This window comes from Schistosoma mansoni, chromosome 1 (assembly GCF_000237925.1).
Source record: "Schistosoma mansoni strain Puerto Rico chromosome 1, complete genome".
NCBI lineage: Eukaryota > Metazoa > Platyhelminthes > Trematoda > Strigeidida > Schistosomatidae > Schistosoma > Schistosoma mansoni.
In genome coordinates, this window is record NC_031495.1 from 6,986,394 (window position 1) to 7,004,973 (window position 18,580).

Below are 18,580 nucleotides of genomic sequence, written 5' to 3' on the forward strand. Positions count from 1 at the left end.
TATTCACTCGGTTCATAAAAAAATTCAAACTATCTACGGTATCCCTACTTATACCACATAACTTAAAACACTCACCAGCCACAATTTATCATTGTATCAGTCAGTACTATTTTATAAAGCAAACAAATGCGCTCATCAATCATGAACCAATAATCTGTTCACCAATTAAGATTTTTATTCATACAGGAACTGATAAGTACAGCCAATCTGTTTTGGTATTTAGGTAATCACATCAGCTTGTACACTGAAATCCCAATACGCCAATGTGTATTGACGCAGACGGGATTTGAATGTTACAAGAAAATGTTTTTGGCTATTGATCTCGTATTGTACATTACACATTATTTGCTTAACAAGGGTTTTATGAAATTAAAATGATACTTAGTTATGTCACACCAACAGGTTGATAGTCATTTCATGACAAAACACTATAATTATCCAGTTTCAGAATAGTACTGGTGATAATAGATAGATACCACTCATTGCACTGAAAAGACTATTAGTCTTCTACCAGCTCACTAGTTATGATATAAAAATGAATTTGATAAGTATAGAAATGATCAAGGAAGACAATATGTTAGTATACTCATGGAACGAATCACCAGAATTCAAAACTTAACATACCGCATTGGTAGTTTACCGGTTGAATACATTATCAATGAAATTAAACATATTGTTCCTTTCTGAGACATCTAGTCAAGATGGAATGATTTATTTCATGTCAAACAAGTAACAAAAATGAAGGTCACAGGGTGGAAAATGTTTTGTTTTTACTTCTGACCGTTACATCACAGTGGTAAAGTATATCTGTGTACTTCATCAAATGAATATTAAGAAATCAGCTTAGTTGTACTTTGTTGAAGAATTGAGTTATTTATTACTACGGTTTAATGTTAATTCTTCGGGTTTTCTTTTCCAGGTTGGATAGATTACAAATCCGAAAATTAACATATCAATTATTACAAGCAGTGAATTTCTGTCATGCACATAACGTAAGAGAATTTTATTAAGTGTATATATCATATAAATTCATGTTGTATTGTTTGTGTGTATCTTCCCATTAATGCTTACAACTGTAACTGATCAGTCTCTTATCGGCATATGTGTATCCCGTACGGATTGTCTCGATATTGCGTAAAGCCACAAGCGGATAGAACAAAACATGGGTCCTGGATTCCATTGCTAGCCACTTTCATATTTATCATATATGTTAAAGAACTATTTATGTCATTCAATACTATCTTTTTTTGTTAAGTTACCGAACTGAATCGGTCAACTTCTTTGAACCAATAACATTTATCGACATTAGATCCTTATCTACCCTTTAGTAATATGAATAGTATCAAGGAAAATATTATTTGATTAAATGAGTCTATTGTATCGATTGAGTGCGTACGTGACCTGTTTGATATATATGAACGTGCTGATTCCCACCAACGAGAGAGCAGTGGATTTATTGATCGCCCAATGATACACAAAAGCCGTATGAGCAGTCTTGAGTACTTATCAGTCCTACTATCTGCCTAGTCCAACCAGTTAAGTCCAGAACACCAATAACAGCCTCTGTAATATGAATCATTATTCTCAAACATACTGGGTTTATATACCAATCAAACTGACCACATCGTACCATAAAATAGAAAATAACATTTGTACAAGATTTAGTCAAATGTGGCTGTAAATAGAAGGAACAATAATTAATAGACTGGGAATAACTCAAGAATGGCGAATCGTATAATAATAGTTCATAGGTCAAAATAAAGCTTATAATAAGAGGGATATGGATATGAATAGTTTAGTTACTTAACAATTACACAATAGGAAATATACATATCACATTGGTCCATAAATAGTTCTCAAGGTTACCATTCATAAATCTCCACGGGGTATAAAAGAGTTGGTAAGATTAGTTGTATTGAGAGTGAAACATTTACTCACTACAATAACACTAAGTGAATGTTACACTATATGGTTGAATTGACTGCAGTAAAAAGGTTAACCACTTTATTTCAACCTACTTTTTAAGTTGTATTATTCTTATCTTCGGAACCCAATGTTTAGTGTTCGATTTCTGTAGGTTAGTGAGTGAGTGAATGGATATTTCTTTGACTTAAACTAGAATAAAATCCAGGACTTTCTTTTTGTCCTACTTGAGACTTGTCAGTTAGATGCACCTGCACCCAAATACTAATGTTCAGTCCGGGACTATAATCCAGTGACTTTAGCTTCAAACGTCAATGTGTTGTCCAATGAGCTGCTGAACTCAGATAACCACTGGCTTATGTAATGAGTGTGTATTTTTAGTTTTAAGAATTTTTTCGTTGTTGGGACTTGTAATTTGGATGCAGCTGTGAATTTCTGAACTTGGTAGTTTATTGGATAACTCCTTGATGTTCGAACCAAAAGACAATGAGTTCGAGTCCCAGTATGGACATCAACATCGATATACGGATTCATCCAGTTGACAACTCCTAGATGAGGTGAAACGCATGTCCTATATTCCATTGCTAAACACTAACCAATTTTAATAATCTGTTGATATTATTAAATATTCTGAATGTATATTTGTCTATAATTTAATCCGTTAACTTATGATTATTTGTATTTTAGTGCATTCACCGTGATGTTAAACCAGAGAATATACTTATTACAAAATCTGGTCAGTTAAAGTTATGTGATTTCGGTTTTGCAAGATTATTAAGTAAGTTTAACTTCTTCAATTTTACATTATTTGTTTTGATAACAATAATATAGTAGTAGTATGGGGTTATGGAAATTGTTGGATTCCATTGAAATTATTGACCGATATAAGTTACATAACCGTTTAAAATCTGGAAGCCTTGGACAGCCATTTCGTCCTAGTATGAGACTTTTCAATAGCGTGCATCTATAATCCCACAACCGGGAGTCAGACCCATGACTTTTGATTTCACGCGCTAACACTTAACCACTAGACAACTATGCCCTGATCCAGTGGTGTATAACTCTAACTACAATCAATCAGCAATACTTTGTAACCAATGTAGTTCAATCGTGTCGGAGGTAAGCGAGTTATCGAAAACAATGGAAGACGGTCGCGTGACAGTGTAAGTTGATTGAAGTTAAACCAGTGTACCATAGGATCCTGGCTTAGTAGTCTAAAAACTAGGAGTTCACATGTGAAACTGAAGGTTCCCGAACCGATTCTTGGTTGTGGGTTTGTGTATGAGCACTACTGAGGAGTCACATACTAAAACGAATTGGTCATCCAGCACTTCCAGGTTTCCAATGATTATCTGTCATAGATCGGTCCATGGTTTGAATTCAAATAATATACGATCCCTCTGATTTCGAACCTTTCATTATGGTTCTTCATTATACTTTGTTTGGATTTAATTCTGTTTTTATGAATTCTCAATAGAATTTAGGTATTGTAAGCAAAGATGGATAGTGGCTAGCAGTGGAATCCAGTTTGACACTCGTTCCGTCCTATTTGGGACTCGTCAGCTGGATGTACCTGCATCTCAGAGTTGATGTTCACTCTGGGACTCGAACTCAGTACCTTTTGCTTCAAACGCCATCGCGTTATCCACTCAGCTACTAAATCCTGATAGCCACTTGCTTGTGCAATGAGGTGAAGTTTGAATTCACTTAGTATTGTTTGTTTGAATCTTCCTATCAATGGGATTTCACTGCTAGCCACTATCCATCTTTGTTTATAATACTTGTGAATGAAAGCAATATCGAGGCGATAAGCACAGTATGCACATATGCCAATAAGAGACTGACCAGTTGCAGTCCTAAACATCAATGGGAAGATTCAAACAAGCAATAATAAGTATATTTTTAAGATAATTTTCATCACAAAGTAAAATCAACTTAAAAGATAGTGCAAAAATCAGAAAGCTTTACATGGGTAGATCTTTTCATAAATGTGTAGTGATTAATTTTGACTATACAAAACTAAATAAATCATGAGTGAGAAAAATATCTACCAAAAAATTTTGATGCTATAATATGTATCATAAGTCAACTGGAGTTAGGCCAATGATATTCAACGCAGTGGTTCAATAGGTTAGTCATAAACAACCTAGAACCTGGTACATATTTGTATCGCTTCAAGCTGCCACACCATATCAACACAATGAAATGAAATTATCTAGAAGAATTCTAGATAGGGATAGATAAGATGGGGTTTTGTGGAGATTTCAGTATTTTCATAGTTGAAATCATGAGTCAATTAAAGCTAGACCACCATGGAAAACCTGGAAGCATTGTCGGCCGTTTTGTCTTATTATGGGACTCCTCAGATGTGCGCATCCACGACCCCACCTCGCGAGATTCGAACCCAGGACCTCTCAGTCTCGCGCCCGAGCATTTAACCACTAGACATCTGAGCCGGCATCCAATGGTCTTAATGTCTAAATGTTTTAATGTCTAGGAATAGTTAATTCATCTGTATTACTGAGACCAATTCAGATTCATGTCTTCTAACGTCACTAACCATTGATCATAATAATCGCTTTCACACCATTTATGTAGTCTACACCTACCAACCTGACTAAGCCTAGTGATGAAATAGTGTTATACTCGCTAGAAGATTTGAATGTTGTCAATTAGATCTTAGATAAGGTAGTTGATGTACAGCATTCATTAATATTAAACATTGGGTTAAAAACACTACCAGTTATTTTAGATTATATATTGATTCTCTGGTTTTAATATTAGTTCCTGTTAAAAGTGGTTTTCAAATTGATTAAATTCTCATAAATCACTTAAATAGGCTTAATATAACCATTATTGGTGTGAAATTTCTTCGTTCAGGATTTACAGTACTTTTTATCTGCTTAAGCGCTCGCGCACGAGACTGATAGGTCCTGGGTTCGAATCTCACGAGGCGGGATCGTGGATGCGCACTGCTGATACATATTTCAACTTATATTCCCTAGCTTATTTATTATTTCTTACTATTGAAACTTTAAAAATGACTTGGCTTGGGGCTTTTACTTGTCTGATAAATTATATCATAATCCCCTATCTACTTAGTGTAAAATATTTTAGAAACAAAAACCCACAATATCTTTTGTTGTAGATAATATAGCCTAAGAGATAGTTCAATTCAGTGACTTGAAATGTTATCATATATGACTTAGAATAGTAACCTATAGCGAGCATGCTATAGTTGTCAATTAATTTCTTCATAATAATGAAATTTTTATGGTTAGCGTTTCTTAGCGAGTTAGTTTTCTACGGGATGCGGTCACTAACCCCATGCCCAACCCTCCTCCTTTATCCGGTCTTGGGACCGATAACAGCCCGTGGAGGAGTTACAGGCGGAGTTATAATAATGAAATAATCTTCCTTAAATAAAAAAATAGTCTTTCTTGATTGTATCTTCAACTAAACTATATCATACATACAGTTTCTTTCCAATTGTCAATCAAATGTCATACTCTTTTCCGTTATCCACTTGAGCTACAAATCTTCTCAACCATAGTTTTTTCTTATAAATTTATCGAGTCATTTGTATGGTAGATTTTTTTTCAGTATCCTACAGTACTAGAAATCTATGTTGCTTTAAATTGGATACATAAATACATAGTCTTGTTTTATCAATCGGGATAATGTAAATGAGATGAAGATTAGCGAACACAATATGACCGCATATATACATGTTAAGAATATATATATATACATAAGAAAACAGAAAAATAATGATAATTAAGAAAACAATATGAATTACATCACGTTGAATAATAAGTTAAAAGTACCTCTTAGAATGATTATTGATATTTGTATGTCATTATATCTCATCAATAACTCTCTACTATTATTTCCTTTCAAAATGACTAGCAACTTATTATTATCAGAAAGGGGTTTTGTGGAGATTTTAGTAATTTTAAATAGTTGAAATCATGAGTCAGTTGAAGCTAGACAACCATGGAAAACCTGGAATAACTGGACGGCCGATTCGTTGTATTATGGGACGCCTCAGCAGTGCGCACCCATGATCCCGCCTCACGAGATTCGAACCCAGGACCTCTCAGTCTCGCACGCGAGCACTTAACTACTAGACCACTGAAACGGCATCTGATGGTGTTAATGTCTAACTTCAACCAATCCACTAAATTGAGCAACCATTCACCAATGTCTTCAGTGATTTGATATCTCCCAACAGACCTGGTTTAACTCCACTGGTTACTGATTCTTGTAGTGCCGCGATTCGTTAATCGTTCGTTTTGATAACCGATATAATTCTAATCTTAACGGCGCGTAAAATCAGAAGACAAAGGATAGCAGCAACTACAGTTTATTGTCGAATAACTCAGGTCAGAAAGTTAGCAACACCTGAGCGAATAATAACGAGCGAGTGAACAGGCGAATAAGCGAAGGAAGCGAACGAGGCGGAAATGACATGCAGTGGAGATGGCTGGGAAGCCAACTCGAGAGCGAGACGAAAGATGATGCGTATTGAAGATGGCTGGGAAGCCAACTCGATTTAAGCAAGCGTTAATCAACATTTATAGTCGGACAAAAATGAGTGACAGACATATGATGAATAAGATACGAAGTGTACACATATATGCTCATGTAAAAGTATAGCCAAGGTTAATAAGCGAATAATGAACAAGATCAAAATATGACTCATGACAGGCGAATTGGCTTGGCCAGTAGCTAGGATAAAGTATATGGGCTTAACAAATAAACTGATACTACATTCTCACTAGGACTCCAGGAAATACCTCATGGAGCCAGTCTCAGGTCTGTTGTGAGATATCAACTCACTGAAGACATTGGTGAATGGTTTCTCAATTTCGTGGATTGGTCGAAGTTGGACATTAACACCGTTGGATGCCGGCAAGCTCAGTGGTTTATCGGTTAAGTGCTCTGGCGCGAGACTGGTGGGTCCTGGGTTCGAATCTCGTGAGACGGGATCATGGGTGCGCACTGCTGAGGAGTCCCATAATACAACGAATCGGCCGTCCAGTTATTCCAGGTTTTCCATGGTTGTCTAGCTTCAACTGACTCATGATTTCAACTATATAAATCTTATTATTAGATAATGGCAATGTGAAGTATACTTTTGAGCTTGAACTCTTTCGACATATTAATGGCATGACATTAGATAACCCTTTAGAATCACTGTTAGTTGATGTATTTATGGTATTTGTTGAAAGTTTACTTGGAGACTCAATTTAAGAGATATGCGATATGTGGATGGAATCATAATCATAAGTGACAAACATAAAAATAAGAACGGCTGGTTAAACGAATTCAACATAATTCGAAAGTATGTTTGCCTTCTATATGAACAAAAGATGAATAATTAACTTACTTTGTAGGGCTCACTAATTTGTAGAAAAGATGATGGTTCTATCAAACTTTTGGTATGTAAAAAGTCGAAATGAATAGGCCAATATCTCAGTTTTCATAATCGCTAGCCATTTCAGTACAAACGTAGGTTAATAAAGAGACAATCGTATGTTCACTAGTGATACAATTGAGGGAAAAATAAAGCTCTTAATTGAAGCATTTATGAAAAATGTTTATTCATTAAAGTTCATGAACCGATGGGAAGGTAGCAATATGACGATACCTACTAAACTATTGGCACCCAAAAACGTTTTTATATCACCCTGTAATTTAGAGGTAACTCAAATAGCCTTAAGCTGAAACGTAGACTTAAATTAGCGATAAATGTTTAATCAAAAACTCAGGCACTATGTAGGCACTTGTGTCACATCCTACTGTGTCTACCAGTTTATATGTTATATGCGGAAATACATACATAAGGAGGAGAAATTGTGATCTGAAAGTAAGGGTGCCTGGACACATACCTAGGTAGCTACATAAATGAACGAATTTCAATAGTCAAATAAAAGCATTGAATAGACAAACATATTCTATTGTGAAACATTTGGTTCTGACAGGTTACTGTATAGACATCAAATTAGACCTTTAAGTACTGTAAAAGTGTTCAGGGGTGCATACTGAGGTTTGTTGAAGCCTTTTCCATAAAAAACATTTAAGTTCCCTCTATGTGTTCAAAAATAATTTTTTCCATCCTGAGCCTACCTTAGTTGTATTGATTTATTGTCCAACATGACAAGATTCACATTGTTTTCTTCATTATCCTCGTTTCCTCTTACTTTCTGATTTGTCTGGAGATGAAACCGCTAATATGTAGTATATAGATCTGTTAGCCTTCATTTTCTTATTGGATTATTTAAAATCCCGAAGTTCACTTTTCAGTTCCTTTCTATTCTCTTCATTAGCTGGACCAGGTGATGAATATACTGATTATGTGGCAACACGATGGTATAGAGCACCAGAATTACTCGTTGGTGATACACAATATGGTACACCAGTAGATATATGGGCTATTGGATGTGTTGTTGCTGAAATGTTGACTTCTCTACCACTATGGCCTGGTCGATCAGATTTAGATCAATTGCACTTGATTACACAAACATTGGGTAAGTAGTAGATTATATTATGGGTCATTTTTGTGTATACTATTGATTTATTGGATCTATATGTAAGCGGTTGATATTGTTTTCTCCTAAGGTTTGGGGAAGAAAATAATTAGTTTGTAATCAGTGAAAAAAAAGACAAACCTCACCAGTAATATTCACCATCGGTTACATGATACCTTAAAAGTTTATTATATTTGAAGATGTTGCTCCGTGAATTTAAAAGTAATGATTTCAATGTATTATAATTACCGTGAGAATTAAAGTTTTGAGTTGGATCTCATTTTTGAATTGTAAGTATACATAGCTGAATTGTCTTAAACTGTCCACTGAGCCCCAGTTTTTATCAGTTTTCCAAATGACCCCACTTCATGATTTAATCTAACTTAAAAATGAACTAGTCTTCACAGAATGCTTATCTTTATTGTTGTGACACATGATGCCTGAGAGGTGATACTATACACGAGCCCAGCTATCTGAGAAAAAAGACAGAATGGGAAGAAAGTTTATTTTGCTAAACTTAACAACATGCACATGCACCCATTCATATATTAAAATCGGTATGTCAATCTCTAAGGAAATTAAACCATCATTACTTTACATATATATATATATATATATATATATATATATCGGGAAGAAAGCCATTTCTAGGCCGATTATATGCATTTATCATTTGGCCGATTTCTAAATGACCCAATGTATTACCTTTCCTTTTTGAAAAAAATTAGTCTATTATTCGAATTTAACTAGTGTTGAGATGAGTGTACAATACTGTTATAAACGGTAGGATACTTGTTATAATTCTAGGGTTTCTTGTTATAATAGTCCTTTCACTTTTTACACGTATATGGGACATTAATTTACCTTAGACGAATATCTACACTAGATTCCCACCCAGTGTCCATTCTACAGGACTTCAACACACAACTCAGATCAAGAACACAAGGTTAGCCTGACTATAACGTCAATATATTTCCACACACCCAAAATCCGACACAATCCAATAACAAGGAACAGTTAATCAATAATAATCGGGATAGGGGTCTCTATAACACATATAACACCTGTCACACTATCTACATGCCTGACTCAGTAAAACAACCAATCATTATCATTCTCGCCTACACATCAAATACTCTTCATCAATGAATGCACAAATTAATTGAAAGGAACTTAATCATTTTTTTCATCATATATTTTTGTGTTTATATAGGCGATTTGGTACCACGTCACAGAGAAATTTTTGAGAAAAATTGTTTTTTTAAAGGTTATAAATTAATTGTTCCCGAAAATCGAGTAAGTGTCATAGTTACATGATTTCTTTGATTAATTTGAAAAGTATTTTCATAGTTGAAATCATGAGTCAGTTGAAGTTAGACCACCATGGAAAACCTGGAATAACTGGACGGCCGATTCGTTGTATTACGGGACTCCTCAGCAGTGCGCATTTGTGACCCTGCAATCGCGAGACTGGAACACAGGACCTATCAGTCTCGAGCCAGAGCACTTAACCGATAGACCACTGAGCTTGCCGGCATCCAACGGTGTTAATGTCTGACTTTAACTAATCCACGATTTTGAGCAACCGTTCACCAGAAAGAATAATAATGATCCATTTTTATGTAGAGATGGATGGTTGCTAGCAGTGGGATCCAGGATGCGCGTTTCGTCCTATTTGGTACTTGTCAGCTGGATGTACCTGCTGATCAATCGCAGTCCTAAACATCAATAGGAAGATTCAAATAAATAATACAAAATGAATGGATCTATTTTGTTCTGTTTCTAGGCTTTCATTAACCACATACAACTCATAATATTTATTTGAAAAAAAAGCTATAGAATAAGTTAAAAATACTTACCTAAGTGATTTCTGTTACAAGTTAATGTGAACACAAATTAGCTTTGTACAGAAAAGATATTAAATAAAATCTCAGAAGTTATCTTGACTGTATTTGAATCTATATGGGCTGGTGTTATGTCAAGCCTACATAGGTTATACAAGCCTCTGGACAGACCAATCTATTGATTCCTCTCAAGCCACATTTTTACCCTGTCACCTATTCGATTATTAATCCTGAATTTTCTATATGATCGTACGTGTGCTAACTACTTACCCTACTTATTATGTATCTGTGACTTATTTTTTGTTCGACTACAAATATTGATTCAGTCTTAGGTAAATTGAGTTGGATAAGACGCTTTCTCGTTTCAATCTCTCGTCTTCGCTTTCTTCTCTTCGTTTCTTTGATCGTTTGCTTGGATTAACGATTGTACGAAATATACATATTCTAAATTCCATTCTCTTAGTTGACTTATTTAATTCCGTTATTCACTAACATGATCTAAGTTGATAATTGTATACGAGGATTGACAACATGTATATTTTGATAACAATCAGAAACAGTGATAACTGGAGTTAGATACCGGGTAACAAAAAATCATTATTACATTCAAATGAATTACCAATCAAGTTAATTTCTACAACGCATTTTCAATAAAATTTATAATTTTGATATTTTTAAAAGAAAAGTTATATGCTTTTGTTGATGAGATGCTAAGGGGAAAAAAGGAATTCTAACGTTTGTTCTTATTCTTTACTGATTGAATATATGTACATAATTTATTGCCCCCGAATGCCCTCGTACGGACGAGAGTGGGGAGAGTCCTCTCTCCCTATCCAAATGCTCTCACATGGCCATGCGTATATAGCCTCTGACAGGGAAGTCCTACTCACTGACTTCTCGTGACAGGAGTGTTGTTTACGAAATTGAGAGGACGAAAAGAGAATGTCCGGCGGTTTAACCAGGTTGCTGGACACGGCGAGTCCACCTAAGGGAGTCGGAAAACCCTTATTCCAAACCAATGGGGCACCGGGCTTCAGGATCCTGAGGGAACAAATGGCGTATGAATCAACCGTTGGTCACCGGCTACCATGGGACTGCATCTTCTCACGATGCTCCACTGCCTTGTGGATCAGACCTCTAGGTCAAAGGTTCCGGGTGTGGCCCCCTAAGAAGACCACCTGCTTCAGTTTGGGCACCTGGGTTATATCACAGCCCTCACATAAATCAAATGAGATTTGTGCGACGCATATTTATCTGGTGCCCCTTTGTACCAATATTTATGTGTTGAAATAAATAAAAAAGCATAATTTATTTGACCATTAAAGTAGGAATGTAATACAATGTAAATATTTGAATAGATTTGTTATCTTAGCCACATTTATGTCTAGTGAATGCTTAACTAGTTTGTACTTCGTACTAAAAACATGAATCCAATGATGCCTAATGAAAACTAAGAAGATGTTATATCTTGTGGCCAAGTGGATGCCCAGTTAATGTATGAAGTGATAAGACCGCCAATCAGAGAGCAGCAAATTATCAATTGGAGCAGTGACACACGAAACCCGTACGAGCAGTCTACAGTACGTATCGGTCCTGCTTTCTGCCCAACCCAGCCAGTTAAGTCCAGAACACCAATAACAGCCTCTGTGGTATGAATCGTTGTATTTCAAACATTCTGAGTTTATATACCAAACAGACTGACCACATCGTACCAATAAAATAGAAAATAACATTTGTACAAGAGTTAGCCAAATGTGGCTGTGAATAGGGGAAGCAGTAATTAATAGACTGGGTATAATTCACGAGTGGTAAATCGTACAATAATAGTCCAAGGGTCAAAATAAAGCTCACAATGAAAGGAACATGAATATGAGTAGTTTAATTATTTAGCAAATATACGATAAGAATTATATGCATAATATTGGTCCATAAATGGATCCCAAAGTTACCATTTCACTATTGTTATCGGGATATAACAGAAGAAAAAACAACTGATAGTTGGTATTAGTCACAAATATCTGCATGATATTAATATTACTTGGTTAAATAGTTGAACTGACACATGTATAAGGTATACATTGAAATGTATTCTACTATGCCCATTCTTATTCATTTGTAAATCAGCTACATTTGAGTCAAATAAAATGGATCATTTAGAAGTTGTATCCCCAAATTCGTATTATATTAAGATGTAATAGTAAATTTATACTTATATTCTATCATATTTTCAGATTGATGGTTATATTCTATTTCTTAATCCGTTGTTTGTTTTTTATTTCCATAGAAAGATTTGAGTGAGAAATTCACTTCGTTACAACCGCCAATTACTTCGAAAGAATTAAATTTTTTACAGGTAGGATAATAGGTTATTATTATGTTTATGATAGTTATGACTGATACGATATGAAAGTGTTATAATTATTTTCATAGTTGAAAGCGTGAGTCAGTTGAAGCTAGACCACCATGGAAAACCTGGAAGCACTAGACGGCCGTTTCGTTCTATTGTGGGACTCCTCAGCAGTGCGCATCCACGATCCCACCTCGCGAGATTCGAACCCAGGACCTATCAGTCTCCCGCGCGAGCGAACTGCTGAGGAGTCCCACAATAGGACGAAACGGCCGTCTAGTGCTTCCAAGTTTTTCATGGTGGTCTAGCTTCAATTGACTCACGCTTTCAACTATGAAAATACTAAATCTCCACAAAAAACCTCTTCTGATAATTATAATTATTTACTGAAGAAAATAACCTCCCCCCTTCAAATAATTTTTATTTTGACTGAATTCAATCGGATGAAAATGGAGTATACCAGTTATAGACTGATTTGTGAATTTAAGAGCAAGCAACATCTGCCTTGTATTAAAGAATGATATTACATGACGTGGTTCAGTAAACTGTAATAAATGCTTGAACCTTATATATATTTATATGTAGAAGTCAGTGGATGCTAATTTTCATTGAGCCGATATTCCCAATCTGCAATTATGTACAACAGTGTGCATACGCAAACTAATAGACAAGAGAGAGAGAGAGTTAATCCTGTTGGAAGAATAATAACTGAATGGGGATTTGTGGAGATTGTAATAATTTTAATAGTTGAAATAGTGCGTCGATCTAAGCTAGACCACCACTGAAAATCCTATGCTATGAATTCTAATCCTAAATACTGAGTCTGAATCTTAATCATGACATCATAAATCTGTCATTGATATTTCCAGTATTCTTATTGGTTGAATAGGTTAACAGCTTGTTATTTTAGTTCACAGATCTCAAGCTCATCCTTCAAGTTCAGCTTTGCCAAATAATTCAATGATCTGCCTACTGAAGGTGTCAGTCTACACATCCTTGTCTAAGTCAGAAGAACAACTGTATACATGCCTATGATTTTTATGCATAATAGTTTCGTTTAGTGATTAAACGTTCTCTCACATTTCAGTCTTCTAATTTACATAGTAGATTGAGTATCTCGTGGTCGGAAAACTTCAAGTCATTCAGTTCTTGCTATTAAATGTTAGTTCCATAACTATTCAATTATTTATTTTCATTAAATTTAGAGCTGTTTAAGCATGGATCCTACAGAACGACTTAATAGTGAGTCATTATTAAAACATCCATACATGGAAATGCACGGAAGACACCCACAATATTATCATGGTGAATTAAAACAAGTATATAGTTCATGTGGAGATGGTTATAATAATCATGGAATGAAAAAAAAATCTGAACGTAATTTCCCTCAAAATTCACAAAATAAACCAGTTATGATTAATCAAATTAGTACCGGGACAATGATTCCAAGACGTAAATATCAACAACAGCAAATTCCACAACAGTCTATTGATCGAAATCAAACAACTGGTACACCACAAAATGAGTCCAGTTCAATTTCACCGACATTTTTCCCTCCAACTAGTAGTATTACACCAAGTTTTAATGCTGGTCGAACAAATTGGTTTGTTCCAGGAATTGTTGGTCAAAGTCTATATAATGTATGTACAAGTAATCAGTTAAAAGAATTATTTATCAAAATGTATTATTATTATTGTACTTTAGTAAACTTTTACACAGATTAGTTTTAACAGCTACTTAAATGAATCAGATGTAAAATGAACCTTTGAAGTTAGATCTATCAAAAAACTTTACATTATTACGAATTGAATTTCTCCAGATAATCATTGGTTTTGATGTAACAAGCCCAGAAGTTCCTGCCTGTTTGATCTTTGATGCAATCGTCAGTTCGAAGTGCTGAATATTGTATAACGAGTGGAAATATCTATTCAGAAATTGTTTAACTAAAATCAGCTCGTGAAGTAAGCTACAACAATCTCATAACCAAAATAATTAGCAGTTATAAATCTCGATTAGAGTCAGTCAGTCACAACATAGAACTTCGTACGTACGTACATCATTTCGAGTTGTCACACCATATTAGCACAGAGATGCAGTTGCCGATTCAAATCCTATAGTGGTAGAAGTAGTAAGAGTATAAGCAGTAATCAGAAAGATTAGGGTTCGAAGATGTTATTGAAGGAGTATAATCCAGTGAAATAAATTTGGAGAGAAAAAAAGATAGAGACATGAAGAATTCAGAAGATTAGAATTTGGTAGAACACAAAGAGTGGATGCACCTTCGCTATTGCAAACGATTTTGAGCCATGTCATTCAAGGTCTCTAACCATCGATTGCTATCATCTCCCTCGGATCCCAACCAGGTAGTCTGCACCTACCAACATGGCTCAGTCCAATTGTCAGTGACTTCACGGATTTGTGCCGATTAGTGTAGTTCCCCCCAAAAAAGGCAGATGGGAAAAATAGTTGGTTATCAATCATTATAACGTAACACTATTCCCCTAAAGGCTTGTATAGAATAAAGCTTGTGATAGGATATTGTCTCCTAATTGTTCAATTTTGTCTTTGATGTATTTACATTAATAAGTATAAAGCCTTTGAAAATTCACCGGAAATATCAGTAAATAAATTATTCTTCTACCACTCAATATCTACTTGCTGTCAATTTCATAAGACTAAGTGTATGGTATAGTTAATAAATTTATATTCGAACTCTTCAGTTAAGCATATGACCAATTCACACATTCAATTGTCCTCACTCGTGGTTCTTGTCACTACCACATGAATGATCTTATATGGAGGTATTTTTCGAGATTAAAATCGGAAAATTGCTATTACGTCTCTCAAAAAAAGCCAGTAAACATTTCCAAAATCCTTTTCTACTCTTACCCTTCATTTCCAGTCTAGTTGATCTTTTATTTTTATGTATGATTTTTCTTAACAAGTATATGTGTGATCAGATTGTTCGAAATGTATTGCGCTAATATATCACATAGTTCTGATAATCTTCATCTTCATATTACACTATCGCAATTTATCAAAGGGACTAATTGCTTTACATTCCTTTTGTTGAGAAATACTTTTGATTCATACAGACTCTTTGCTAATTGGTGAAAGTTAGCTTTAAAATAGCTCACTTATGTTAAGAATTTTTCAAAATTTTCCCTATATCATACTTTTAGTGAGATATATAAATGATCCAACGAACAAGTCACCCCCCCAGCTGTAATAGTTTTCTGGACATTCTTTAAAACATATTAGTCCTAATGTATCATGAAACTATGCTCGATAAAATCTCTAATTCATTAACCTTTTTCAATGTTCTTTATTTACACATTTATCTTTTTTATCAAATCATCGTTGTAGCCATCGCAAATAGGATTACCTGCTCTGCCAACCAATCCACATTTACAACCAATCCCAGTAACGACTACCTCTACAACATCAAACAATAATCCTCAATCAATGATGATGGTAACAGGTAATCAAAAATCTAATTTAGGATGGAAATATACTAAATCAAATCAAATGATTATAACATCAACAAACAATAACAATTCAATCCCATATTTCCCAAATCCGGACAGTAATAATAACAATAATAATAATATAGACAATGGGTATAATTCTAACGATACAAACGTTACAAACAATACACTTCAATCAAATTTAACTGGATTACACCTACCGAATATATAAAATAAAAAACAGCGTCTTTTCCTCTACACTTTACCTCTCCTTCTCTCTCTCTCTCAAACACAAATCTAGTGTAAATGTGTCCACATATGGTTAGTAGTAGTAATTAGTGAATTATCTAACTACGTTGAATCACTGAAGTTTTCATTTCCCTCTTTCTATATTATCTTACAATCTAAACCCTTATCAAAGATTATCCTTCCTATTGATTATATTGAAAGAAATTGTATATAAACTTAAACAAATAATAATTATTTATAATTATCTCTTTAATAAAATCACTTTCATACAGATCTGTGTTTTGTTTTAATGATTGTCATAAATTTTGTAGATATGATATATTGGTTATGGGATAAAAATCTATGCAGAATTAAAACAGAGTTCTGAAGCACATTGATCTATTCATGTAGTTATAGGGAATCGTCAGAAAAAAAGACTCATGAAAACTATTCCGAGTCATCAGATATCAATACAGTACACGATGTTAAATCATCTAGGCTAGAGGGTATATTACAATTCGTTGATTAATAGAATTTAATTGGTACTAAGGATTGAACAAATATAATACTAATTGAATTTTAAATGGTTCGGATTATCCAGTGGCTTGTATTTTTGACTGGATTTTGACCAATCCAAACCATTTTTAACTAAATTAAATCTCATACCTGTTGCATAAGTGAAGGACTATCTGGATTTAAAAGGATAACGCGATGATGGTTTGAAGCGAACAATACTCGTTTCGAGTTCTACAGTGAACAACGACTCTGGAATGCATATTCATATGACTGACGAGTCCCAAGTGGGATGAGACACGTGTTTTGCATTTCGCTGTCAGCCATATTTTATGTAGTCTGTATCAAACATCATGTGAGTCACAGCTCTGTGATTAAACATTTGTATACACTGATCAGTCATTCATTCTTTTATATCCAAGCGTTTAACAACGTAGGTATATTCCATATGTGATACATATCCGTGAATTTGTAAAGCATCTCCTTCCCAATTTTCAATATGGATGGAATATCTAGCATTTTTTTTATTCATTTATCTAGTGAATACTGAATAAAAGAGCGTAATTTCCACTGAGGATTTCAGTTTCAACTCCGTCTTTCACTTAGTTTGTATTTTTCATCCTGCTTTTTAGAATGTGTCAGAGTAATATGTTCACAGAAGACATATATAGATATTTTTAGATGATTGAAATGAAGTTCCCATTGTAAATTACACTTTTATATGCATCAGAAAACACTAAATGAACGGAAAACTGCTCGTAAATGTTAGATATTTAACTTTTATTGAACAAATGGCGTATGAATCAATCGTTGGTCACCAGCTACCATATGACTGCATCTCCTCACGATGCTCCACTGCCTTGTGGATCAGACCTTTAGGTCAAAGGCTCCGAGTGTGCCCCCCTAAGAAGACCACCTGCTTTAGTTTGGACACCTGGGTTATATCACAGCCCTCACATAAATCAAATGAGATTTATGCGGCGCATATGTATCTGGTGCTTCCTTGTACCAATATTTATGTGTTTAAATAAATAAATAATAAAATCACATATCTCTTACATCTATATATGTACATATACGGTTTTCTATGGATATCTTTTGTCGTTGCTTAATTCATCAGAAAAGACAACCACCCAAATAATTATGATTCACTCTATCTTTTAAGTCTGATAATTTTTTGCCCAAATTACATACTACTTTTGTAAAAGATGAGTATTTTATGGTTTGTGTCATAAATTTATTCGTTTGTAAGCCTTCACATTGATTTATTCCTATCATAATTCATAGTAGAACTGAAAATCAGTTATAAACACAGATGGTCTTTCTTCACAAGATGATAAATACTATTAAATAATACCTAATTCTTACATAAATGTGACCTGAATGACAATGTACACATATATAAAGAAGCGATGGTGAGTATGAATTCGAATAACATAAAATATGGGAAACATTAAGTCCCAATCGAAGTCAACTAACACAGAACCTGACACAGGTATGTATTAGTCAAAGTTGTCACAGTTTACTACTTCACAGTAGAGAACAGAATCATTAAGATTAGACCAAAAGAATAGAAATGTTATAACGTCGGTTTTGTCTGACCAAGTGAAACCCTTCAACTCAGTTATCCAACTAACGATAAAGAACCCAGTCTAACAAGAGCAAATGTATCTCATAAAAAAATATAAAGCGATGAAGATATGCATTACGCCATAAACATGCAAC

At 34.5% G+C, this 18,580-nt stretch overlaps 1 protein-coding gene and 1 non-coding gene across 2 annotated transcripts in view; one reads left to right on the plus strand and one right to left on the minus strand.

Moving 5' to 3' along the window:
• The window catches only part of Smp_124130 (serine/threonine kinase), a gene marked incomplete at both ends in the record, with an annotated part of 30,645 nt that extends 13,915 nt beyond the window's left edge, over positions 1 to 16,730 (plus strand). Inside the window, 8 exons of the mRNA XM_018793107.1 lie at positions 920 to 992; positions 2,611 to 2,701; positions 8,256 to 8,456; positions 9,670 to 9,752; positions 12,585 to 12,653; positions 13,853 to 14,287; positions 16,014 to 16,128; positions 16,675 to 16,730. Of these exons, the coding sequence (XP_018647653.1) occupies positions 920 to 992; positions 2,611 to 2,701; positions 8,256 to 8,456; positions 9,670 to 9,752; positions 12,585 to 12,653; positions 13,853 to 14,287; positions 16,014 to 16,128; positions 16,675 to 16,730 (1,123 nt within the window). The remainder of the gene's footprint in view (positions 1 to 919; positions 993 to 2,610; positions 2,702 to 8,255; positions 8,457 to 9,669; positions 9,753 to 12,584; positions 12,654 to 13,852; positions 14,288 to 16,013; positions 16,129 to 16,674) is intronic.
• Smp_tRNA_00426_Pseudo_TTG.1.1 lies at positions 3,514 to 3,585 on the minus strand. The gene has a single exon. It is a non-coding gene (tRNA).
• Positions 16,731 to 18,580: the final 1,850 nt, after the last annotated feature.